Source organism: Diabrotica virgifera, chromosome 3, assembly GCF_917563875.1.
Source record: "Diabrotica virgifera virgifera chromosome 3, PGI_DIABVI_V3a".
Classification (NCBI taxonomy): domain Eukaryota; kingdom Metazoa; phylum Arthropoda; class Insecta; order Coleoptera; family Chrysomelidae; genus Diabrotica; species Diabrotica virgifera.
Window position 1 is genome coordinate 263,797,509 of NC_065445.1, and position 27,697 is coordinate 263,825,205.

Below are 27,697 nucleotides of genomic sequence, written 5' to 3' on the forward strand. Positions count from 1 at the left end.
AAAGGCTCTCCCACCTACGATTCGCAGACGACATAGTTCTTATAACAGACAACTTAAAAGATATTAGAACTATGCTTACTGAGTTAGATGCCGCCTGTAAAAAAGTTGGTTTAAACGTAAATTTTGGAAAGACACAATACATGACAAACCTGGTACCAAGCGAAAATCCAAAAGTCGACGTCAACGAAATAGCATTGGTCCATAAATATAAATACTTAGGGCATGAAATCCAAATTGCCAGGGACAATCAAACTGCTGAATTACAGAGAAGGATTACCTTAGCATGGGTCGCATATGGAGCTCTATCAGACATCTTCAAAAGCAACTTCCCAAATTATTTGAAAAGGAAGACGTTCAACCAATGTGTGCTTCCAGTCATGACTTACGGCGCTGAAACATTATCGTTAACCCAGGCCACAGCAACGAAACTTAGAGTGGCCCAAAGAAGAATGGAACGGTCACTACTTGGACTGACTCTCAGAGACAGGGTCAGAAACGAAGAAATCAGAAGAAGGACAGGCGTCACAGATGTCATAGAGCGAGTAGCATGGCTGAAGTGGAATTGGGCGGCCATGTAGCCAGAATAAGGGACGGGAGGTGGACCCAAAAAATTACAGTGTGGAGACCAAGAGAAGACAGAAGAAGTAGAGGTAGACCACCTACACGATGGACAGACGACGTCAAAAGTATTGCTAGGAATTGGTTGCAGAAAGCCCAAGACCGACAAAATTGGAAGAAATTAGGGGAGGCCTATGTTCAACTTTGGATGCAGAAGGCTGGATGATGATGATGAATTGTTTTTCTTGAGAAATATTGTATGGTAGTTTTTTCTGGCTTGCCGCCCGCTGCAAAAACGTCTTTCTGGGGATGCCACTTTGCTGTTTGCTGTCTGATTTACGCCCATAAAAGTTTTACTTCTCGATTGTAGTCATTTTTGTCTACCCTCAATTATCTGGTTACCCTCACCTAGTTTAGTCCGCAGGTCGATGCAGTTACTAGGGCCTGACTCGTAAAGCCACAAATAAGAGTTGGCTGATTTGTGAGTACCAAGTTGCTTGTAACCACCTGTTTATAACTTTTTGTGCGCCTGTCTCAAACAGAAGGTACCACCTCTACAAGGCCCACTAATGCTTACTTACTTATACTTATTCCTCTTCACTCCATGCGGAGCATACGTCGTCAACTGTCTGCCTCCATTCTGTCCTATCCTTTGCACTAATCTTTATTTCTGCCAGGTTTTCCAATAGCATTCATTTCTTTCTCCACACTTCTTTTCCACGTTTCTACGGGTCTACCTGGTGTTCTCTTGCCATGTGGTGTGTATTCTAGGGCTTGTCTCGCTATGTCTGTATCAGGTTTTCTTAGTATGTGCCCCATCCAACTCCATTTCCTTTTGCATATTGTCTTAGATATAGGTACCTGGTTAGTTCTTGTCCATAACTCTTGGTTTGATATGCGGTTTGGCCAGTAAATGTTAAGAATCTTACTTAGGCATTTATTTATAAACACTTGCATCTGTCCGATACATTTTCTTGACACTTTCCAAGTTTCTGCTCCGTATAATAACACAGTCTTCACGTTGCTGTTGAATAATCTTATCTTGGTTTTACTTGTCATCTGACGTGAAGACCACATTTTCCTTAGCATATTGAATGCGTTTTGAGCTATTCCTATTCTCCGTTTTACGTCCTCCTCCGTCCCTCCTTTGATGTTCAAAATACTGCCCAACTAGTTAAATTTCTCCACCGTTTCTAATTCCGTGCCTCCCATTAATATTCCCATTTCTCATGGTGTATTTATTTTCATTATCTTAGTTTTTCTGACGTTTATGTTAAGTCCGACCTTCTTCCCTGCCTCTGCCACTTTTTCAGTTTTGCGTTGCATGTGTTGTCTTTTTTGTGTTAAAAGCACTGGCGAAGCGTCCATGTAACCACTGTTACCATTGGTAACAGTTAAAAATCTTGCAAATAAATATGTATTTTATGACGATGAATAATTCCATTTATTATTTTATTTTATATTTACCAATAGAAATATATTATTATATTATGTATTAATAGTACCTAATTCAGTAAATAGCCAGACACACGAAAATATTGGCGAGTTTATGTGACTCAGTTGCACTTTATTATATTCTGTTACCAGTCTCATTTGTGGTGACAATGAATGGTTATCTCGCTGTCGCTCCGGCGGCTCGGGACCGGCTAGTACTGAAAATTTTGAAGGAGCGATGGGCGTAAGCGCGCTGTGTATATCAGTAGGGCTGTTACCAGATTTAAATTTGCTAACAGTACCTATAATAAAAAGTGTGCGTGCAGTTCACCATGGATGAGTGTCGCTGCGTAATCGATCAACTACTTGAAAAGTAATTCTGATTGAAAAATAAAATGAGATTATTGAAAATGAAAGACCTATTTTAAACAATTTAAAAAAGGAATTTAAAAAATTATCTCGATATTTTAAATTTAGTTGGTACAGTGAAAATCCTTGGTTATGTGGTTGCAAGAAAAATAGACTGTATTGTTGGCCATGTCTTCTGGTTTTTACAGAAAAGTGGGTGGACCAGGTTCAAGATTTAAATACTTTTAGAGTTTAAAAAAAAGAGACATGAAATTTCTCCGTTACCTACATGTAAGATGTATACCCAATTTGATTCAGTTTGGCAAAACAAGAATCAAAAGTTCTCTTAACCAAGCATTTAAAGCAAATATTGCTAAACATATATTGAGTTTGTTAAAAAAATAGATAGGTACTCGTATATCCTTAGCTCACTTATAATAGATATGTACCGTATGTTTTTTGGCCGAACAAGAATTAGCGTTTCGTGGTCATTTTGAGGGCGACGGCTCTGGCATTCGAGGCAATTACAGGGAATTGTTAACATTAATTGCCAAAAAAGATCACAAATTTTGCCAACATCTAGAAACATCAACTGTTTTTTCGAGAGTTTCAAGTGATATACAAAATGATATTATTGAAGCTATACGTATATACATTTAGCCATATCTTTATTTTTTTAAATAAGATTTTTTGCATCTGGTTTTGGTAACACTTTAGAAAAAGTCACGCGTCGCCACTGGTTAAAAGGCATATGTCATCTGCAAATTCCAAGTCCTCAAGTTGGTTAAAAACATTATATCTTATTCCAGTCTTATTACTAGTAGCCTTAGACATGATCCAGTAGATTACTATCAGTAATAAGGTTGGAGAGAGCACACAGCCTTGCCTTACTCCTGTACCAATATCTATTTGTTCTGTTAACTTACCTTCGTGGATTATGCGTGCTGTGGACCCTTCGTAGAACGATTTTATAATTCTGATATACTTGGGAGGCATTCCGTATTTCTCTAGCAATTTCCATAAGGCTTTGCGATCTACACGATCAAACGCTTTCTCGAAGTCTATAAAGTTCACATATAGCTTATTCTGCCACTCTAATGATTGCTCTATAATCGTTCTCATCGTACAAATGTGGTCAATGCAAGATCTTTGTGCCCGGAATCCAGCTTGGTTTTATCTTATATCTTTATCAAATTCCTTCTTCATTCTTTCAAGCATGATTCGGGTCATTATTTTGCTTGTTGTGCATAGCAAGGTGATCGGCCTCCAATTTCCATATTTGGATGTGTCGACCTTCTTAGGAATTTTTACAATTAAGCCTTGCGTCCATTCTCTGGGTAGCTCTTCGGTTCTCCAAATTGTATTTAAAAGTGTGTACAATATAGAGGTGGACGTTTCGACGTCTGCTTTGATTAACTCAGCAGGAATATTGTCTATTCCAGCAGCTTTTCCTTTTTTTTAATTGTTTAATTGCATCTTTTATCTCTTCATCGGTGAATTCTTCGGTGTTCACGTTCATTGGTTGTCTGTTAGGTTCCTCTTCTATTTCGTTTATTGTATTCTGTTTTTCATACATTTCTTTGAAATATTCCATCCATCTAGTAAGAATTTGTTGTTCTGTTTTCAATACGACACCACCTTTATCTTTTTTTTAGTGGTACCATTTCGGCTTGTTCTTGTCAAGGTTCTTGTGATGTCATATAGTTTTTTTAGGTCGTTTTCTCTTGCCGCATTTTCAGCTTCATTAATGAGTCCGTTGTGATATATGATATTTTGTCATTTCTTGCGCTTCTTTTGACTTCTTTGTTTTTCCCCAGTATTTCTGTTCTAATCGTAGCTTCTCATCGCCGTCTTTCATTCCTAGTAATTTGACTTTAATTTGTTTACGATCTTGTATCTTGTCCCATGTGATTTTTGTCATACAGGGTTTGTTACTGTTTTTCTTGTAGCCAACTGTTTCCACTGCCGTTTTCTTTATCGTCTCTTTATACTTGTTCCAGAGTTCCTCAACAGTGGCTTCCTCTATGTCGCCGGCCGTTCTCCAATTATTCTGCATTCGCTCTCTGAATTCATTCTGTATGTCATTTCCATCTCTGATCCAGTGGATATTGCATTTTTCTCTATTCGGCGTTCTCTTTGCTGCTGCTCGCAGCTTAACTGTAAATTTCGCTCTCACTAATACATGATTGGACCCTACATCTACCCCTCTCATAGATCTTACATGCTTAGTTCCGGGTAATCTCAGGTTTCACTATGTATATAAACTCCGGTATATTAGGCCTCAATGCCCTTCCGGTAGGGATCTGTGGAGGAGTATCACTGAGTCCCAAGCCCTTAGCCCTTACCGTACTGCTTTCCCACAGGTCGATCAGATACATAGATTTTATGCCTATCAGCCTCAGATTCATATTAGAATTTTAAACTGCTACGTTAGCCTTTCTTTTTTTCCAGTCGCCGAGTTAGGGTTTGAACTCGCATACATCACAGCGAAGTGAAGTGCGGTCTACCTACTGCTTTGCTTGGCTATACGATCGACAATATTTCACTATATAAAAATTATAAACTAAGTAAAAGACTAAGTTTTCAATCTAATGGCATATAAAACAACACAAAGTTACTCTACATCCCACCAGACTGAAAACAATGGGAACCTTCTCTGGTTACACCCCCGAGGCTTTTACAATTTGCAAGCCATAACGGATGCTGAGACTAAGAAAGATGAGGGAATTTTACAATTTATAATTCACGTCCCATCTGCTCAGCGCGGTAAAGTTCCAACGAGAATGGTTCCCTTCATACTCCAATCAGAGTAAACATGTAAGGGCCATTCCATTTCAAATCACTCAATTTTGGAGCAAAAAAATTTTTGGACCTCCGATTTGTCTGAAAATTGGTATATAGCTTCTACGGGACGTAAAAATAAGATATTTAAGGTCAAAAAATTTTCTTCTTCTTTTTTTCTCAAAATGTTATTTTATGCGATTTTACAGTGATTTGGTGTTTATTTATACAAATTTGCATTTTCTATCGTAAAATATCAATGGAAAACATAATATTTTAATAAAAGGGACTCAAAAATGTCATTATATGGCATTATAACAAGTTACTTTGATTCAAAACGAGCTTTTGATCAAATTTTATAGTGTAGAAAACGTTAAAATACCATTTTTTACATTTTTCTCCATTCCCAAAATACATCATAATCGATTTGGCTGAAAATTTGCCCACAAATAGATAAAATATAGGACTTTAAGTGGTTAGAAAGATTTGAATTATATTACAATACCAAAAAAGTTACATGCAATATTATAGTCAAAAATATAGGCGTCTACTGTAAGTACAATTAACTCGAAAATATCGACCTCACGACAAAAATTGTTAAAAAGAAATTGTAATAATTGTAAATACGATTTATTTGGAACAATTTCAGTTCCTACCATTTTTGTCGAAAATTTAAAAATGGCGGAGATATTGAGCAAAACAGGTTCTCCTTTAAAATCAAAATGGCTGCTAACGTAACGGAGGAATTCATTCGTGATTTTAAATTTAGGCTACTATTGACTCCCCTAAAGATCAGAAAAATAAAATTTTGGGCAGCTCGGCATTCAAGGTCAAATGCTATCCCGACTGGACTAATATATACTTTTGAGTCTGATATTACTGCATGTAACTTTTTTGGTATTGTAATATAATTCAAATCCTTCTAACCACTTAAAGTCCTATCTTTTGGCTATCTGTGGGCAAATTTTCAGCCAAATCGATGATAATGTATTTTGGGAATGGAGGAAAATGCAAAAAACGGTATTTAAACGTTTTTTACACTATAAAATTTGATCAAAAACTTGTTTTGATTCAAAATAACTTGTTATAATGCCATATAATGACATTTTTGAGTCCTTTCTATTAAAATATTATGTTTTTCATCGATACTTTTCGACAGAAAATGCAAATTTGTTTAAATAAACACCAAATCACTGTAAAATCGCATAAAATAACATTTTGAGAAAAAAAGAAGAAGAAGATTATTTGACCTTAAATATCTTATTTTTACGTCCCGCAGAAGCTATATACCAATTTTCAGACAAATCGGAGATCCAAAATTTTTTGCCTGAGTGATTTGACATGGAATGTACCGTAAATTAAAAATGAATAACCATTTTCAATTTCGTTGCAAAACGAAAATACAGCCGCATGATATTCTAGTCCAATCAGAGAGTGCAGCAAGCACCTCTACCGGCCTCGAAACTTATTAGTCTCTCATCAGGAGGCGCATATGCTGCTCTCTCTGATCCAACCAAAACAAACCCCGGCGTGCAGTCGTGGAGTATGAAGGGAACCATTCTCGTTGGAACTTTACCGTGCTGAGCAGATGGGACGTGAATTATTATAAATTGTAAAATTCCCTCATCTGCTTTAATCTCAGCATCCGTTATGGCTTGCAAATTGTAGAAGCCTCGGAGGTGTAACCAGAGAAGGTTCTCATTGTTTTCAGTCTGGTGGGATGTAGAGTTACATTGTGTTATTTTATATGCCATTAGATTGAAAACTTAGTCTTTTGCTAGCAGTTGCCGCTAGGGCATCTATGCCATTTCGTTCGTTGCAATCCGTGACTGCACACCGGGGTTTGTTTTGGTTGGATCAGAGAGAGCAGCATATGTGCCTCCTGATGAGAGACTAATAAGTTTCGAGGCCGGTAGATGTGCTTGCTGCACTCCCTGATTGGACTAGAATATGATGCGGCTGTATTTTCGTTTTGCAAGGAAATTGAAAATGATTATTTATTTTTGATATAAAGTAAGTCTTAAAACACCATTGTAAAATTGTTGGTCAGTTCCTGTACTAACTGTAATTGTTTTATTTTCAGATGATCAAAACGGCTTATTCCTTCTTTACATTCCTACAAACTGTTGAGACAACTCCAGCGCTTGAGAGTTAAATTGAAATTACGTACTTTTGAATTGGATCACACAAAACCAGCTACACTATCTAAAGTTAACAATGAAATTTTTAATTGCACTCTTTATTGAAACTCACCTTTATTGAAATTAGATGAAATTTTTAAATCGAGTTTTTAGTTAATAAACCTTTTAATGGCTAATATAACTGATATATCGTGATAGTTATTGGAACACAAATTTTAATATAGTTTACATAATATACTTTTATTGGTAGGTTTAGCTTATATATCAAATAAAAATAAAATTCCATAAAATAAAAATATCCTTAATAAAACAGATTGTTTTGTTAAATAGAAGTTAGAAAAAAAAAAGAATGTGTGTGTACTTTGTACGCACGTAAGAAGTTATACTTCTATTATATGATTTCTTAAAAATGCTTTTTCTTAAAAATACTTTAAACAGTTTTGTTTTAATTTTTTTAACACCAAACTAATTTTGTGCTTACCGCTTTCAAAAAAATAAAAAAAAAGTATAGGACTGCACTGGATTCGAACTCAAGACTGGCCGAATGCTATACCAAAAATGCTACGACGACTGTGTCTGTATCGGTTCGGACGTACCTAATGACAATTCACGGTAACAAACAGACAAGGTGAATAAACATACAATAAAATGTTTTAATAATACTCATCTTACTCCTGAGGAACGCAAAACCAAAACACAAAAATTATAATAAATATATTTACTAAAAACACTAATATATTCTTTTCACACCTTTTCTTGCACTGATATATTTATACATAACTAGAAAGATTAAGCAACTAAACGCCATATTGTCTGTGTGCGCTTGCGCGCAGTATTATGAAATTTTACTCTCAATCGCGCCTAAAGAAGTATAACTTCAAAAAATACAGGTTAGTAATAATTTTGGCTACATAAATATTAAATTACAGAAATAATATTATTCTTCTTCTTCTTCTTCTTCTTTTATATAGGCAGTACTGCCTGCTTTTCTTCAACGGTGCCTTTCATTCTGCCCCTAAGTTGTCATTCCATACTTTCCTTGGGCGTCCTATACTTCTTCTGCCTAAGGGTGACTTGTCCCTGGCTATTCTTACTATCCTTGATTCAGACACCTGCTTATGTGTTCATTCCACTCTTCTTTTCTGTTCTTTACCCAGATATTTATATTGTCTATCCCACATATGCGACTGATTTCCTCACTTCTTACCCTATCCTGTAGTCCTTTTCCAGCAATCCTTCTTAAGATCTTCATTTTGTTGGTTTCCAGATGTCTTCGTGTTTTGCTTGTATCTGGTCTTGTTTCGGCCGTGTAAGTCACGACTGGCCTAATAACTAACTTATATATTCGGGCCTTTGTTTCCAATCTTATGTGTTTGTTTTTCCAAATTGTGTTGTTTAGGCATCCGGCCGTTCCACTGGCTTTAATTATTTGGTCTTTTACCTCTTCTTCGATATTGTTGTCGGTTGATAGATTAATTCCCAGGTATTTGAAAGTCATTACTTGTTGTATAATTTGATTGTCTAACTCAAATTTGCATCTTATAGGTTCTTTGGCTATTACTAAGCTTTTTGTTTTTTGGGCTGATATTTTCATAGTACAGTGGAACCCCGATAAGTCGGCCCCCGATAACCCGGAAGTCCGGCTAACCCGGACCGATTTTCATCAGATAAACATTTTGATTTTCAATATTTTGTATTTTTCCATTTAATTGTGGCTTATTTCCAATCAAAATAGTTAATTATCAGACAAACCTTTCAACAATAAAAATGTATGTAATATAATATTTGAGAGATAATGTGTATGTGTGTAATTTGAACTATACGATATTAAAAATGACTCATAGCACACGCCGCAGAAACAACAGCCACCTGTCTGTAATATCTATTCCTTTTTATTTCAAACTGTCAGCATTGTTTAGGAAAGACTATTTAAAAAATTCTTTTTATAAACAATGGTCTTTAGTATTGTGTGTCTTGTATTGTTCCCTTCCATTTGCTTACGTTTGGGTTTGGTGTTTTTTTTAGTAATTTTAATGAGTAGGTATTACTGTGCATATTTATAAATATATTTCATGTTATTTCAATTCTAACGGAGTTTATCTGTAGGTATACCGTATTTTATTAATTTTTACCATATTCTCCGGTTATCTCGGATTTTCGATAACCCGGATCGGTCGCGGTCCCGATTAATCCGAGTTATCGAGGTTCCACTGTAATTTCTTTTGCGTTAATGTTAAATTCGTGCAATCTTTGTAGGTCGTCTTCGCACTCTGCTACTACTGACACGGTGTCATGGGCGTAACAGAATATTTTTATCTCTCTATCGCCCATTTTGTACCCTCTTTTTCTCTTCACTTCTTTTATTATTAGAAATAATATTATAATGTTAATTTATTTTAACAAAAACGATGGTGAATCAACAGATAAGGGGAATAAAAGAAAAAGGAAGGACGAAGGCGAGAAAAATGAAGTGTTCACAAGTAGCAAGAAAATGATGTATAGAATACCAACAAAAACGAAATAAGGATGAAAAGGCGGACCTGATCTAGGAATTTATTAGGTCATGAAACTAGTTTATATAACTCCATATTTTTCTAAGTTTTCATGAATAAAATAATGCTTGTCCAAATATTTTTATGTACAGTTACGGTCATTGAATAGTTTACATAAACCGGGAAATATTAACAGAACTTCAACCACGATTTTCTAAGTCCTGCCCTTTGCAATACTCGAAGGTTAGAAAAGGTACTTACAATTTATGGAAAAATCCACGGGTTTACTGTGACATTTTCCTGTGAAAATTAGATTTTCCATGAGGAAAAAATGGGGAGTTGCGATGAATTTCTGAGTCCTGCCATATCCATAGAATGACAGGATACTATCAATTTTGTGAAGAAAATTTTTTGGGCAGGAGGGTTGCAAAAGGTCTAAGGGAGTATATGGATATACGAACATGTAATGAAAATAATGAGATTTTCATAATTTTCTGAGTCCTGCCAACTTAATAAATTAAACATAATTATTTGCGAATGATCGAAAAAAATGTTGGCATGACGTCTCCTAATGTTTAACTGCACTTGTCTCTTGGAAAATTCTGTGGAAAATTTGCACCCTGGTTCCGTGATTTTCTGAGTCATAAAATAAATTTTATTATAAAATAAATAATTTAAGTAGACATTATTCAAAATGGCAGGATGTTTAGTTACACCTTTTTTACTAAACATAGTTAAAAAATGTATAAGGATATTCGTGGAAAGTTACACGATTTTCTGAGTCATGCTATTTTGGACATATCTCAAGAATGTTAATATAAAGCTATTTACAAAGAGGCAGGATGGTTATGTAGTTATTTGGTATATAAAAATAAAATTTTAAGTCAGTAGAATTATTGCAGGTTGCTATACAAACATATTCATATCACCACAATTTTCTGAGTCATGTTATGTCAGGTATGCTTAAAAAACACTAATCTAAAACCGTTTACAACGTGGCAGGATAACCGCAAAGATATTTAATACATAAAAATTTATTTTTATATCGTTAAAAGAATCGTACGGTATTAAATATTATTTTTCTGAGTAATGTCTCGGATTTTTACACACCTTTCAAATCTAATACCAAACTGTAACATATTTATTTTAAGCGATTAGATCATATTTGTATCTAAGTAAACGTAATAAAAGTAATAGGAAGAAAATCAATAATTTTACAATTAATTGGTTATAGTAGGGATTGTACCTATTATACAGGGTGTCCAGAAACTCTTCTAACAATCGAAGCCCAGAGATAATTTTAAGAAAATTTAACTCAATTCACCTCGTCCTAAAATGCTTCCCAAGGAAGCTAGAGTTCTTTAAAGATGGCGTATTCTAATTAGTTTTTTTAAATAGCTCCAGAACACTTCTATTTAGAAAAACGAAAGCTGGTACATCTATTTATCTTCCAGAGATAAATCGATTCCATCATTTGTCAATTTTTAGTACCGGTCATAGGCGTCCGTTTAGAGTAGGGAAACGGATATTTTATCCCATAACTTTTTTGTGTCTAACTTTTAAGCATTTTTGACACTGGATTATTAAACTATGGGGTATTCTTGTACTAAAAGGTACTCTTGCCTTAAGTCGGTAGGATAAGTCGTGTTCTAGAAAAATCGGTTTGAAAAATTTTTCGGTTTTTGAATTTGAAAAAAAAATTAAAAAAAAACTATTTAGAAAAACTATTTAGAAAAATGAAAACTGGTACGTTTATTTCTCTTCCAGAGATGAATATTTTTTATCAATTGTGAATTTCTAGTATCGGTCATAGGCGTCCGTCGTTATCGGTCATAGGTAGATCAACGAAATCTCATAACTTGCTTTAATTGTTAAGCATTTTTGACAGTAGACTATTAAATTATGAGGTATTCTAGTACTAAAAGTTACTCTGGCTTTAAGTCGATAAATACACCGTTTTTTCTAATTTTTCTTAAATTCAAAATACGAAAAATTTTGAAATTGATTTTTCTAGAAAACGGTGCATCCTACCGACTTACAGCAAGAGTACCGTTTAGTACTAGAATACCTCACAATTTAATAATATAGTGTCAAAAATACTTAAAAGTTAAAGACAAAAAAGTTATGCGATAAAATAACCGTTGCCCTACCCAAAACGGACTCCTATGACCGGTACTAGAGATTCGCAATTAATGGAATCACGAAATATTTTTGGATTATGTGAATTGTGATAAATTGTCTTAAAATTATCTTAGGAATTTTAAAATTATATACAAAGTGTTCCATTAAAAAACATAAGTTTGTGTCACCCTGTCAATACGGGTAGCCCTGTATATTAGAAAATATTTTTAAATTATGATCCTCTCTTTGCCCCACGTTTTACCTAAATAACTTTTTTTCGTATCTCTTACGATAAAGGAGTAATTGGACTTTGTCACACTAATCCTGTATACCATCCTGCCATCCTGCCTCTTTGTAAATAGACTTATATTAAGATTCTTGAAACATATGCAAAATGGCATGACTCAGAAAATCGTGGAATTTTTCACGAATTTTCTTACAAATCTAGGACTCCTGCCGTCTTACAAGAACCGTTTAACCTTCCTGCCGAGTACCGAAAAAGTATTGATTGTATTTGAGTATTATAACTTTTTAAAGGCAGGACTTTGATTGTATTTGAGTATTATAACTTTTTAAAGGCAGGACTCAGAAAATCACGGAATCAAGGTAAACATTTTGCGCATAATTTTCCAAGGGACAAGTATACTTAAACAGTAGGAGACGTCATGCCAACATTTTTATATCATTTTGAAATAAATATGTATAATTTATTTAGTTGGCAGGACCCAGAAAATCATGAAAATTTCATTATCTTCCTTACATGTTTGTATACATATATACTCCGTTAGCCCGTTTGCAACCCTCCTGCCCAAAAAATTTTCTTCATAAAATCCATAGTATCCTGTCATTCTACGGATATGGCAGGACTCAGAAAATCATCGCAAAACCCTATTTTTATTTTTTGGGAAAATCTAATTTTTACAGGAAAATGTCACAGGAAATTTGTGGATATTTCCACACATTGTAAGTACCTCGTCTACCCTTCCCTATTGCAAAGGGCAGGACTTAGAAAATCGTGGCTGAACTTCTGTATAATATCTCCCGGTCTAACACGCTTACGTATCTAGGAGCCGATTTTTTTTTAATTTTTACCTCGTGTAAACGCACATTTTACGTCAAAGTGACGTTACCAGCGGTGTACCTAGGATAGGTTGATTAAAATTAAAAAATCAAAATAATATAAAGTTATTTTCCAAAATTTAACAAAATGGAAAGTATAGAAAGAAGTTTTTTGAATACAATGGATTATGGTGTTAATAAAGAAAATAAGGAAGCGTGGTTTTAAAACATGCATTTTATTTTAAATCTATTTTATAATATTAAATAATGATAAACAATAATAAATAATAAACAATAATTAATATTTGGTGGAAGCCCCATTATTGCCAATACAACTTTGCAGTCTTTTGTTCATATATAGCACCAATCCCCTCATGTTATAGTCAACTAGCTCTTCCCATGTCTGCTCAATTGCTTCCCCATATTTTAATTTAATTCCGTGGTCTAAGGTTTCTTTCATTCAGTTTCTTTGTTAACTCTGTCCCCACATTTTCGACGGGGTTAAAGAACATTAACATAAGTTTCTTCCAGCCATTCTCGAACAATTTCTACTCATATGCACCGGAAAATTGTCATGTTGGAAGATGAAGTCATTTTTGGGGAAACTCTGGATCACTGATGGCAACATTGTGTTCTCAAGAATATGTTTGTAATGTAATAATGTTAATTATTCTCCTATATGACAACAAACGCACGGGCCTTCAGCACTTATCCATCCCCATACGTTGATCGAGAATCCTCCACTATTTCTTAAATGATGCGAATATTGTTCATCATACCTATGACTTCTCGGCCTATAAACTCTTACTCGACCATTGATATATGACTGAAATACTTTTTCATCGGAAAGTGCAACCCTAGACCAAAAGTTCTCTTCACGGTTTATGAATTCATTACAAACCGCACCTCGTCTCCTCTTGTGATCCTCAGTCACAAAAGGTTTCCTTGCAGCTACACAATTTAGCAGTCCACTTGCTTGAATTCTTCTACGTGCAGTGCAAATATTGCTCGGAAACGCTGTCTCTTCGAGCTGTGGCAAAAGAGTATTCTCTCAATTAATGTATTAACATCCCATCCTGTTGATCTGTGGAGATCTTCTGCCCTCTTGAACCGCCTCTTTGTTTGATTGCATATACACATATGGTTCACGTTCAAATCTGCAGCAACTTGCCTTAGTGACCAAGTGACCAACCTTCTTCAAGTTTGGCAATTTGTCTTGTTTTTTGCGCATCATTCAAATGCATTCTAACCATTTTGGAGGAATTTGATATCGTTTTATTTCATTTTTCAACACTCGCAAAATTTTTGACAACCATTGGCTTTTTGAAACTTTTTGACTTTTTGACATCTAACAAATTTGCACAGCACTGCAATTTTACAGTATTACAATATAAAAATTAAGGTGTAAACTATTCAGTAATCGTAACTGTACATGTATGTGCATACCACCTGTGGTTAACATCCTTCAAAATCATATCCAGGTACCAAAAGTTTAAATGTGTTTTTCTCAAAACTTTACTTTGGTGAGTGGATTTTTCCAATACGCCCACGATTGGTTTATGATGTTTATGTTTATGATTGCTTATGTCGTAAAACTGTGCCATGTTTCATTTGAAAATAATTTTCAAATGGAGTACATATAGTATACATTTATCCATATGAATTTATTTAACACATAAATATACGATTAGTTTTAAGTATTTCAAAGTTCATTGAAACTAAATAAGTTTAATATCTCCCCCATTATCAACGCATTTGACTCCTGCCGCATACTTGACGGCAGGTATACAGACATGAAATTAATGCACATTGAAGTTCGTTCGTATTTCAAACTAACTGCTTCGAGTAGATTTGAAACTTTAAAGCCATTGTCACTGTTAGCTGTTACTTTTGAGACTGATAGTTTATAATTAATTGATCTTCAACAACAGCAGAGCGACAAAACCACCTCACCCGATGACGCTAATAGAGAACCGTCTGTGATAACTTGGTAGACTGTGATGTGGGGAGGGACTAATTATATTTTAATTTTATTATTTGAACGTTACAGAGGGTGTAAGACAGGGGTAAGTTTAAGTGCTTGTAAAGTTTCAAACGTCACATCTTTGATATTTTAATTTTAAATAATTTTTTACTTTATTTCCTTTAATATTTCATTAGTAATAATTTTCTTCTATTCGTTTTAACTTGCTTTTTCTTTAAAAATCTTCTCTTTCTATTTAATATATCCCTTTTCATTTAAATCATCAATTGAACATACTGAACGTACCCTGTATATTCTTACTCTGTAAGTATTTGTCTTTCAATACGGAACATGCCTGCTACTTCATAGTACTTGGTCGTCATTTCAAACGTCGCACTGTCATGAAAGTGACACCATCCCTACCCGCTGACACAAAATGAAAATGGAAGGGACAGGAAAAAATTATCTATTTAAAGAGATGAGCCAATAAGGCCACATCTATTTCCAGACTTTTATTCTCTTGGGGTCAGTTGTCTATTCTAACTATTTTTTTTGTAATTACATTTCTAAATCTAACGACTTTTTCTAAAAATTTTTATATCTAACCTCCAATGTCAAAAGCGTGGTTTCTGATATTTTAGTTTTAAATATATTATCTTTTTAATTTACATATATGCACGTTTAGTAATCAAATTTTAACTATTCTCCTCATCTAAATTTCATTTAATTTATTCTTGTCATCTGCTACTCTCTGACGATTAGAACGGCAGACGGCACACGTTGGTTTATCTTCTTGATTGTTGATATGTGTTTTACTGTTCTAGTTTTTGGGATAAAGATCAACCTTTCTCCCTTCGGGAGCTTCAAGCCATCTTCATCACCGGTGATGGAACTACAAAAGCTTCACTTCATGGATGCCTCGCAACTAGACAGCAGCACCCAACATCTAAGTACGACCCACCAAAACTACAGCTGCACTGACCTAGGGCCACAACATCTGCCCAGGTCAAGAGAAGTCTACAGCAGTACCATTCAACATCAAGAAGTTACCATCAGATACCAAAAGCCATAAGTATAATCCAGAATTGTTGGTTTTTGGCAAGAATTTGAATATATTTGTTAATGCATTTTACAAGTCATATTTTTATTATATTTTTATGAACAATAAACATGATTAGTTAAAAATAATGTTTTGTTTGCTTCCATTCTGAATTTTCATAGTTCATTTCTAAGATTAGGACAAGACGAACACACACCTGAGTGACTGAGCTAAGCTGAGGGTGTAGCTATGGCTATCTTGGATGATTAAAGTAATATTTTCGAATGTTATTTCAATTAGCTGGGGTAGTCCATAGCTCGCCGCGTATTTCGTTTCATACTTTATTATTTATTTCGTTCATGGATGACATTAAGAAAGAAACAAAAACTAAGCCACTACAGATTAAGTTACGTAAACCTACAAAAAACAGAGTTGCGCATTTGTAGATGCAATACTAGTATCGACAGGAGGAGATATCCAAAGAAGTGTAACAATATGAAATAAAGCTTTAAACTATTACGGTTGAAAATTTAGTAGTAACGTTTGTTGAGTTTTGGTTGTTTATACCCGATTATTTTGTCCTTGTAGGATGTATAATTTGTATGTTTGGATGTATATGCTTTTTGTGTGAGTCAGTGAGAGAAAATTTTTGTTGTAGAGTTTTTTTTGTTTTTGAACGCCTTGTTAGAAAATCAACAACGTTCATTCTTTCTCAATAAAGAAATTTTGAGAAAGGACTTGAAGCCTGGCCGGCGATTAGAATTCTCAGTTTTTAATTGAAAATGGTAGTTTTTCGATCCTTTGATGGGGTGTGCTGAGAATTCTTCTGTTGAGGTTTCCGTTTGTGTGCTGGAAATTTGGGGCACGATAAGAATTTTTGGGAAAACCCTCAAATATTAATTTAATGTATTAATGGCCAGGCTGAGAGTTGTTTAATGGACCCTTTTGCATGTTAAAGGGTGTTCCGGTAGTACAGTAATTGTATGTATTTATCGATCCTGTTTGAAGAAGTTTCAATAGAAGTACATTTATTTAGTAGATTAGAAATAATACATTTGGCAGATTTATTTAGAAGTTCTATATTTGACGTTTAACCATTTGACATTGTGACAAAATTTAAGGAAGATTGCAGTGTGTTTATCCAGGCAAATGATTTGTTATTGAAGGAAAAAAGGACGGTAACAGATTTTATTTTATTTTATGGGAGAAGACAAGAATAAACAAGGGACAATTTAGGTTGGATTAAATGGGTTTAAAAAGGGGACTAAAATAACAAGCTTTTTTTATTTATGTGAAGGAAACAGCTGGTTCTGGTTTATTTTTTTTTGTTAAAATAATTACCTACTTTTTTCTTATAAACTATGAAAATCAAAATTAATATTTGTATTTAAAAAGGGACCCAAATGTTGACATTACATTCTCTATAGTTATCTAGTGTTTTATTTGAACTGTCATGTCTCATGCTCACTCTAAATCTAACCAACTAATTAAAAATAATAATTCCGACTGAGAAATAGCTGTGGTAAAACAAACAGAGAAAAGGCAGAGAAGATATACGCGTACAAGTTCAGATTGAAGGAACAGAAAGTAATCAGATGGAAACGCTTGAAAACTTAGTAACAATTGAAGAATAAACTGTAAAAATTACAGGGGTATAAGCGTTATTAGCTCCATGCGTATTAGGTTGTACGGTCGATTGATAAAATAACGAACGAATCAAAAACCAATATGAGGCAATACAATATCAGAGTGGATTCTCCTTTGATAGGCCTTTGATACAATGCCCTTAAGAAGATTATTTGAAATATGGACGAAGGCAGGCCTAAGAATGCATGCATCAACGCTATAGCGAACATGTACATAAATACAAAAAGTGCCTTTAAAATGAAGAATAAAACTTCAGACGGATTTCCTGTTACAAAAGGCCTATGACAAGGATGTGCTTTGTCCCCAACTCTATTCAAAATTATATTCAGGAAGCATTAAACAACTGGAGGAGAAAATGCACAGGAATAGGAATAGAACTTGCAAATAAGTGGGTACATAACAAATATGTTTTTCGCAGTCGATCAAGTGATAATGGCAAACAGTAAGGAAGACATGGATTATATGACTCGAAAGTTAACCGAAGAATACGAAAATTGGAGATTCACAATTAACATAAACAAATCGAAATATAAAAAACCACTAAGATCCTTTATAAAAGGTATATATTTAAAAATCCCTAAAAAGGGCTACATCACAGAACTAGTTTTCGATTGGATGACCAATCATCATTAGTGCTTACGTGATCTAACATGCTATCCACCAAAATACACCAAAATCATAAAAATATATGGGTAAAAACCCTTTAAAAGTGATCCGTCAAGGAAACATAGATGAAATATGAGAACTTAAACATGGATCTTCAAAATATTCGATGTAATAGGCTCTAGGTACCATCTAAATCGACTTGTTCACATATTGACTGTCTGGTAGCAAGTCACTTATAGTATGTTGTTAGCAGATGAAGTCATAATTATTTAAAGAAGGACTATAAGGGTTATTTGAGCACCAACCCTTCAGATTTTCCTTACAGAGTGAAGAGAAGGAATCAGAGGAATAATGAGAGATAGAGCAATAAATGAGAAGGAATGGACTGACCGAAAAAGGTGAAGATCGAAATGCGGGATATGGCAGAGGATGTAGGGCCCCTGTAAAAAAAAAATGAAAAAACTAATGACAAAAATGAATTAAACGTAGAATCGATGGCATAGTATGTTGAAAAATGCCGCAGTTAAGTTGGTGAGGTTATCTGCTGTGTTTAAAAATGAAAAAATAATAATTTTAATAATTAAAATAAGATATGAGAAAAAACTAATTCACAAGAGAACAATAAGAGGGGAGGACCCTTTGGAGAACGAATGAGAAAAGGAACTGAAATATCAGAAAATCCTTTTGTATTTGTTACGAATCAGATCAACAACAGATCAATTTTTATTATAATGAGTAAGATGTGCATGTTGAGTAAATGTCTTGTTATTTAGTAAGGCCAACTTCATTTACACTACAAAGAGACGCTTATTTATCGAATCTGAACGTCTGCGGTCACTCACGAGTATACCGATCCCACAAGGATAGAAATTATTTTTTCGTACTTCCGGGCCTAAAGTGACAACTTCACTCCCTTGTGACAGGTACTAAAGTGTCACATTTAATCCCTCCGGGATTAAATATTGACGAAACTCCCGGAACGATTAAATCACAAACAAACGAATTTAAGGGATATTTTATTGAAAAATATAATTAATTAGAATGGTAATTAACGTTAATATTCAAATTAATATTGTGACAGTTCGTCATATTGACCAGTCTTTCCTGGGTTAATGCAGCAGGTAACTGACGAGTAACAGATAGGTCCTTTTCATATTGAACTGGTGTTTGTTTCGAAGATCCTGCGGAAACAGGAAGCGAGAATGAGGACTGTGGCATAACTATAGTGGACGAATCGGCGACTTGACCAAATATTTTATCTGAAATTTTTTGTTTATTTTTAATAGACGATTCAATATATCCCTCGGCCACGTTGGAGGATTTCCATCCTCCATGTCTCTTCAGCACGTCTATTGTTGCTCCCGAATCAGCTAACAAAGACGCAGATGTGCGTCTAAAACAATGTCCCGTATAAGACGTCGCATTTTCTAATTTCAAGAAAGCTGCTATTTGCCGTGGAATTGTACCAAACATGTTTTTTCCTACTACTCGCGTAGTACATTCTTTGTTGATGTATTGAACAAAAAATTTTGAATGAGTTGTCCCTGTCTTTCGCAATGCCACATATTTCCGAAATATCGCCACAAAACTGATGGCACTGTTTTCTGAATTTTTGATCACAAAATTTCGGTCAATTTTATTTTTGGTGTTTCTAATCGCAATTAGGAAGGAATCGCCCAAATCTCTCACATCGTCGATTTCTAAATCAACCAACTCTTTTCCACGACAAGCTCCCGCAACGCCCAAAATAAGTGCAACCTACAAAAAAATTGATTTCTTAAAATTTCTGAATATAAACAAATTTCCAAATTTACCTTAAGCATTAAATATTTATCATCCGGAGCCTCCCGTAAGAACTGATCTACCTGCTCAGACGTGAGAATTCTTGACTTCTTTGGCTTAAATCCCTCATTTCTTCTCTTCAAAAAAGCTAATAATTTTGGAAATTTACTTATATCAATATCTTCTCTAATGTTAATAACCGATTTCAGCATTGAGTAATGTGCCCAGAGAGTTGAGGCACAAACCGCTTTTGATTTATCATCGAAGTAGACTAACAGCGCATTTTCAGTAGGTTGTCTCACATTTTTTAAGCGGCACCACTTTTTAAAAGCATCGTACTGCTGCTCGTATAGTTTTCTAGATTTCGGTGGTAACAATTCTTCACCTACTTCGGCTGCTCTTTTATCAATATCAGATACACCTTCTTCACTCATGATACCAATAATTATCAATAACAATGTTTCTTTACAATGACACTAGTAATGACAATGTTTCTAAATTATAACTGTCACAACGCAATGTTACTATGGTAACTTATTTTAAAGACAGTTTATTAAATGAGTTGAAGAGAGAAAAAACTGATTGAAATTATTGAAATAATTAATAAAATCATACCGGAAGTACGAAAAGTATCGTATATACCTTGCGACTGAAGTACATTTAATCCTTCAGGTAAATTATGGCCCTCCCTGCGGTCGGGCCATAAACTTTACCTTCAGGATTAAATGTACTACTTCAGTCCCGCGGTATATAATGTACTATTATCGATTAAATTTTTAATGTATCTTATTATTCCCATTAGTACGGGATCAGATCACAGGGAAAACACAGGGTAACATTCCATGATGCTTAGTATATGCTCAGGCGCGGATACAGGGGGAACGGGTCCATGGACCCCCTATTGTATTTAGTCTATAAGTATTTTTTTGTTATTTATTATTTTTTTCTGTTAACTCTAAACCTTAAGTCATCAGTACAACACTAAATTACACGACAACCGCTTCCAAAGAATTGAAAGAAGCCATAAAATTTAATAAAACACCCTTCTCTGAAAAATAATCTGCAGGCGCATTTGTGTGGGTAGCGGTGGAACCATAAACAACGGAAATATTTTTGAAGTTATACTTCTTTAGGCGCGATTGAGAGTAAAATTTCATAATACTGCGCGCATGCGCACACAGACAGTATGGCGTTTAGTTGCTAAATCTTTCAAGTTATGTATAAATATATCAGTGCAAGAAAAGGTGTGAAAAGAATATATTAGTGTTTTTAGTAAATATATTTATTATAATTTTTGTGTCTTTGGATTTGTCTTCCTCAGGAGTAAAATGAGTATTATTAAAACATTTTATTGTATATTTATTATACTTCACCTTGCCTGTTTGTTACCGTGAATTGTCATTAGGTACGTCCGAACCGATACAGACACAGTCCTCGTAGCGTATTTGGTATAGCATTCGGCCAGAGATCGAGAGGTCTTGAGTTCGAATCCAGTGCAATCCTATACTTTTTTTTTTATTTTTTTGAAAGCGGTAAGCACAAAATTAGTTTGGTGTTTAAAAAAATTAAAACAAACTGTTTAAAGTATATTTATTTTTTTAACGACCCACTTTGCGAATGTGGGGAAATACAGAACGTGGAGCGCCCTCGATGATTTATGGTTCGCAAATACAAATGGTGTAGACGTAGCCCGATATTGGGCAGAAAAACTGTAGTCGGATCCAGACACGAAAAAGTAAAGTAAGTATTTTTAAGAAATCATATAATAGAAGTATAACTTCTTACGTGCGTACAAAGTACACACACATTCTTTTTTTTTCAATTCAAAGAATAACAAAAATGATATCTTAAAATGTAAATACATTACACTGGGTATAAACCTTATCTCATGAAAAGTCACTTTCAAATTTGCGATACAATAAAGATATAAAAATTTGCATTTTACTAGATAATCCATGCGTACTTACCCATTGATGATAGAAAGGTTAATCTTAATGGTAAAGAACGACCAGTGAGACTAATAGTGGTGAATTGTCTATCAATCCTTTTGATACCGTGGGTATCTGGGATTATATAGTGTATTTTATCCTTAGAGTAAGTGTGAGTCGTATGGCTAAATCTGGAAAATATACAATATATGCCTGGACAAAATTTCGGGATACTGCTCCTATTTTTTGGTAGAAATCGTCAAATTTCGGTAGATTTCATTTTTTGCTTCTTTTGCACATTGCAAAAAAAATGATATGGGCCATTCCACGAACATACGCCTGTTTTGGATTACTTCGACAACGAATATTTTACTGTGCAACATAAGAAGTACGAAAGTAAATGGCGCTAATAATTATTCCAATAATTAACAATGTAATTTGCAATTTACTTTCGTTCTTCTTATTTTGCACAGTAAAATATTCGTTTTCGAAGTAATCCAAAACAGGCGTATGTTCGTGGAATAGGGTATACTTTAGGTACGAGTATTCAAAAATAAACTAAATTCATCATCATATAATGATCAATAATCACCATTCATCATAAAAATTATTCAAAGTTGAAAATCGGTATACATACTTTAAAAAAATGTATTTTCTCGGCTTTTTAGGTATTATAGAGCAATTTTCTTCATTTTTTTTAATCCAATGTAACTCGAGTAGAGCCGTCTAACTAACGCAATACTAAATATCAAGGATGCTTTAGTTTTGTTATAAGAATTAATTTATTTATAATAAAATAAAACTGCGTATTTTTTCCTGTTGTAGGGTTTTTAAAAAAGTTACCACACGTGTACCTATTAACGTTCAAAATACAAATATTCTTATTTGAAAGCTGAATAATTGTTTAAACAAATTTAAAAAATTTTTTTATAATAAATAATAGTTATAATAGGTCTGGATCCCGCGTATGAAAAAAAGTTGATTAATAGCAAGCTGAAAATTTGTTAATAGTTTAAGGGTGTCTAGTCGGATAAACTTTGACATATGGGAACACTGGAACAGGGGAGGTTTAAAATTGTGGAACAGGTTAAAAATTTGGAACGCTCAGACCATGAAAACGGCACATTTATTTGGTCCGACAGAACAGACTTAAACTCTCCGAACAGAGATTAAACTCTTATGCAAAAATCAGACTGCTATTTATCACCTGTCATAATTCCTGTCATTTGACATATTCTACATGTTCCACTGATTAAAACGCCCATTTGGTGATAAATAGCAGTCTGATTTTTGCATGAGAGTTTAATCTCTGTTCGGAGAGTTTAAGCACAGAATAGGAAACAAGCTTGTTCCTTATTCTGTGGTTTAAGTCTGTTCTGTCGGACAAAATACATATGCCGTTTTCGTGGTCTGACCGTTCCAAATTTTTAACCTGTTCCACAATTAAAACTTCCCCTGTTCCAGTATTCCCATATATTAAAGTTTGTCCGACTAGACACCCTTAAACTATTAACAAATTTTCAGCTTGCTATTAATCAACTTGTTTTCATAGGCGGGATCCAGACCTATAAGTTATTAACATTTATAAATTACTACAAAAATAAGGGTTTTTGAAATTATCTCCAATTGTTTATGTATTTCAAATTAGAAACTATTAAGATCTAGAATATTTATTTGAAACATTTTTCTCTAAAATCTACAAGGAATGTTTTATAGACAAAAACATGATTTTTTACACTTTATAATCGTTTAAAAACAAAACAATGTCAGATATTGAAGCAATTGAGAACGAAAAAATTTTTTAATGTTCTTTAGTTATGCCGAAATACTGTAAGTTAAAAAGGTGCAAAATAAATTTCTCCTGTTTTAAGATTTTAATATAAATACTATTTTTAGTTTGAGTTTGGAATTATTTTCTAAATCAAAATAAGCCACAATCCTTCAGTATTCACTATTCAGATTCAGGTAGATATATTTTACTCCCAAAATCATAATATAAAGGACAAAGGACTGGTCATAAAATTGATATCGGTAAATCCGTATGTGCTGGTTCGCACAATGTGTCACAAGCTAGTAACAGCAATTCAAGAATTCTTGACAATTGACTAAAATGTTGCCAAATCTAACCGCTAAAAATTTTTTTCTAATAATTTTGATTTTTTCGTAGAAATCAAATCGGCAGATTAATTTGAAAATTAAGAATTTTGATTTTTCGGTAGAAAAAAAGGAGAATTAGTTAGATCGGTAGATTTGACAGGTATTCGGTAGATTTACCGAAAAATCGGTAGCTGTGGCATCACTGTATTTGAGGTAAGTCTGCCCCCCCCTACTATGAATTTCTAGATCCGCGCCTGTAGTATGCTAATGATCAAGATACTGTTATCATACAGTGCCTACCGCAGAACTCAAGACGTCTTTTATTAAAAAAAAATATCTGCAAAACTGAAGGCATATTTATAATCTAATCCACATACTTTTTATGAGTCCGCCTAACTTTATTACTACATATACGTCAAAACAGTCGATATTGCACTTGAAAGGTAGTAATGCAACACACAACTCAAATAATTCCAGTTTGGGGTTAGTGGCGGATATAAGACAAAAATGAACTTCCAGAAACTTGTCTTACGCTCTCTAGAAACATGAAACGTGATGCAAGTAGCAAACAGCCATAGTTTTATTCTTAAAAATAAACCAAAGAGCTCAACAAAAGAGAGAAGAAAAAATCTATACCGGGGCAATATCGTATATTTTCTTTTTCATGCGTTATTTATTGTAATTTATTAAAAACAGAGCAAAGCATGCTCTTTTTATTTAGGTTAATGCCTCGACAACTAATGGCCGTTATTGGCATGGTACAGTGAGTTTTTCCAATCATGTACCTATAGTCCAGGGCGGATCTGTTTTGAGATGGTCGTTGAGAGCTGACTCTAATTTTTTTGCAGAAATTGCTTGAAATTAACCCATATAATAATAATTGAGTTATTGTCCCACTCAAAAAGGTCAGGAACATTGTTTAAATAATCAAAATGTCAAAAAATTAAGGAAAAATTCGATTTTTTTCTTCGTTTTTTGATTATGACTTTAAAAGTATTCATTTCCGAGAAAAGTTGCAGGAAAATAAAAGTTGTGTAATTAAATTTCCTACAATATAAGATTGGTTAAATTTTTTGAAATTGTTACTCTTGTTGCAATATAGCAATAATTGCGAAAAAAAAAACATAAAAAAAACAAGTATTCGCATTTTACGTTTTTCAACCATTTCTGCTAAAATTAGGACCTTCATATTTCACTAACAAAAACTTTATGACATGGTAAAATAATAGTGTAACTTTAGTTAAGACCGGTTCGATAGGTTTTGCAAAATAAATTTTGCAATCCAGCTTTCACAAAAAAAGTCATTTTTTCAAAATGTTGCAGGACTGAAAATAAAGCAAATAGCAAGTTGAATTTAAAAAAAATATATAGATGAATACCGTACCTTCCATTTGCAATTTGCAAAATTAAAATCGGTTATCTACCACAGCGTCAGGATTTTTTTTGATAAACATTAATTTTTGGTGCTACGCGCAGGACAGCGGTGTTCGATTCATACAAGTTGATTTCCACCAAAATTTCTTCCAATCTTTATCTAATATATTATTTTCTTACTCTATATTTTCGTTGTTTGTTCTATAAATAAATGTACAAATTTATTTATTTATTCGAAATGTACAATAAATTAAAATTTATCAATCATTATCAAAGGTCATTGGAATGCCCAATCAGAGCGAACGTATCCTCTGTTCTGCGCGTAGCACCAAAAATTAATGTTTATTTAAAAAAATTCCTGACGCCGTGTTAGTTATCCGATTTCAATTTTGCAAATTGAAAATGAAAGGTACAGTATTCTTTTATATTTAAAAAAATTCAACTTGCTTTATTTTCAGTGCTGCAACATTTTGAAAAAATGAATTTTTTTTGCGAAAGCTGGATTGCAAATTTATTTTGCAAAATCTATTAAACCGATCTTAATGAAATTTACTGAATCATTTTACCATATCATACAGTTTTTCTGGGTGAATTATGAAGGTCCTAAGTGTAGCATAAATGGTTGAAAGACGTAAAATGCGAATACTTTTTTTTATGGTTTTTTTTTTCGAAATTATTGCTATTTTTTTAAATTTTTAGTTAATCCTATATAGTAGGAAATTTAATTACTCAACGTTTATGTCGGTGCAACTTTTCTCGAAAATGAATACTTTTAATTTTAAAGTTAAAAAACCAAGAAAAAAATCGAATTTTTCCTTAATTTTTTGACATTTTGATTATTTAAACAATATTCCGGACCATTTTGAGTGGGAGGATAACTAAAATATTATTATATGAGTTATTTTCAAGCAATTTCTGCAAAAAAATATGAGTCACCTCTCAACATCCAAATGTACTTATATTTTTACAGATGCGCCCTGGTCTACTAGTGTAATGTGTAGTGTGTGTTGAGTAAAAATGTCTTGTTTAACTTGAGAAGATTTTGTGTTTGATTTCAGTTGTGTCTCAATATTCGGTTTACATTTTTTGATCTGAATGTTTCGGTTTCTCTCTATACTCTTTACTTCTTCTCTTTAAAGCCTTTAATACTACAGTTGGCTTAAACACTGCAGCTTTAGCCATAGTTTTGGCTTTGAGAATATACAGATTTAAAAAAAGAACAGAACTACAACAAAATATGTATATTGGAAATGATTCACATCAAGAAAGATCAAAATTGTATGAATAACAAGACCGATATCAAGGAACTCCAATATATATCACAATAAATTGACTTTGGTTCTGAACTGGCCGTAAAGTATCTCCCATGTGGCTTTAAGGTCAAATATCACTTTTACATTCCATCACAAACCAGCCAAAAATGCAGACGTAGATATAAAGAGTAGTCTGTAATATTTATAGGAGTAAAGTGCTTATTGAAAGTGGCAAACAGCCGAAACGTTTAAACAATAATAAAGTGTTTTAGTTATAATAGACCGACAAATCCAGGAATTAAAAAGTTTCTATTAAAAATTCACGGTCAGGAAATAACAGAAAATATACAGGGTGTTTGGTAAAGAATGGGCCATAACTTAACCTTAGATTCCTGAGGTTAAAATAGGTCGATTTAAGCTAACTTACTTTAGTACAAAAGTTGATAATAAGCGAAATACAAAGTTAAACTTTTATTTGATTTATTCTTGAATATTTCCTGACAGGCATGGGATAACAACGCGAAATTTGGTAAGCGGGGGTTTTTTGGGACTAAAAATCTAAATTCGCCACCAAAAATTAAGTATTACCCAGAGGGCGTCACATACGTCTTTCAGTGCTTATTTAATACGTTCAGTTTTTTTCTCCCCCACTCTACATAGTTTTTGAATCAAAATTTTTATTCTCTTAATATTTCTACTTAAAAAAGGTATACTACGTTCATCTCGCTAAACTCAACCGTTTTTGAGATAAACGCATTTTAAATCTGCGAGGCAACATAATTCTTTGCATATCATCATTGTAGTTACACCCGAAAAATAACTTAAAACCATAAAAAATTACAAAAATGTATTAGCCCAATAAATGACCGTTTTGGAGTGTAATTTCCAGGGGCAACTCCGAATTGCATGAAAATTTGGATTTAGGTTCTACTTACCCTCCACTTCAAAGTTGAATTCGTGCCGTTGGTTGCTTTTACTTGGGGGGTAACATTTACCCCTTCTCGGGGGCTGAAACACGCGTGTTTAAAATAAGACCGGAAATGGATAAACTGACTTATTTTAAGCACCTTTTGT

At 33.7% G+C, this 27,697-nt stretch overlaps 1 protein-coding gene across 1 annotated transcript in view; it reads left to right on the forward strand.

The window, feature by feature from the left end:
- The window catches only part of LOC114325974 (odorant receptor 30a-like), a 34,511-nt gene extending 27,061 nt beyond the window's left edge, over positions 1-7,450 (forward strand). The window contains exon 6 of the mRNA XM_028274130.2: positions 7,205-7,450. Coding sequence (XP_028129931.1) covers positions 7,205-7,276 — 72 coding nt within the window. The 3' untranslated portion in view covers positions 7,277-7,450. The remainder of the gene's footprint in view (positions 1-7,204) is intronic.
- The last annotated feature ends 20,247 nt before the right edge of the window (positions 7,451-27,697 follow it).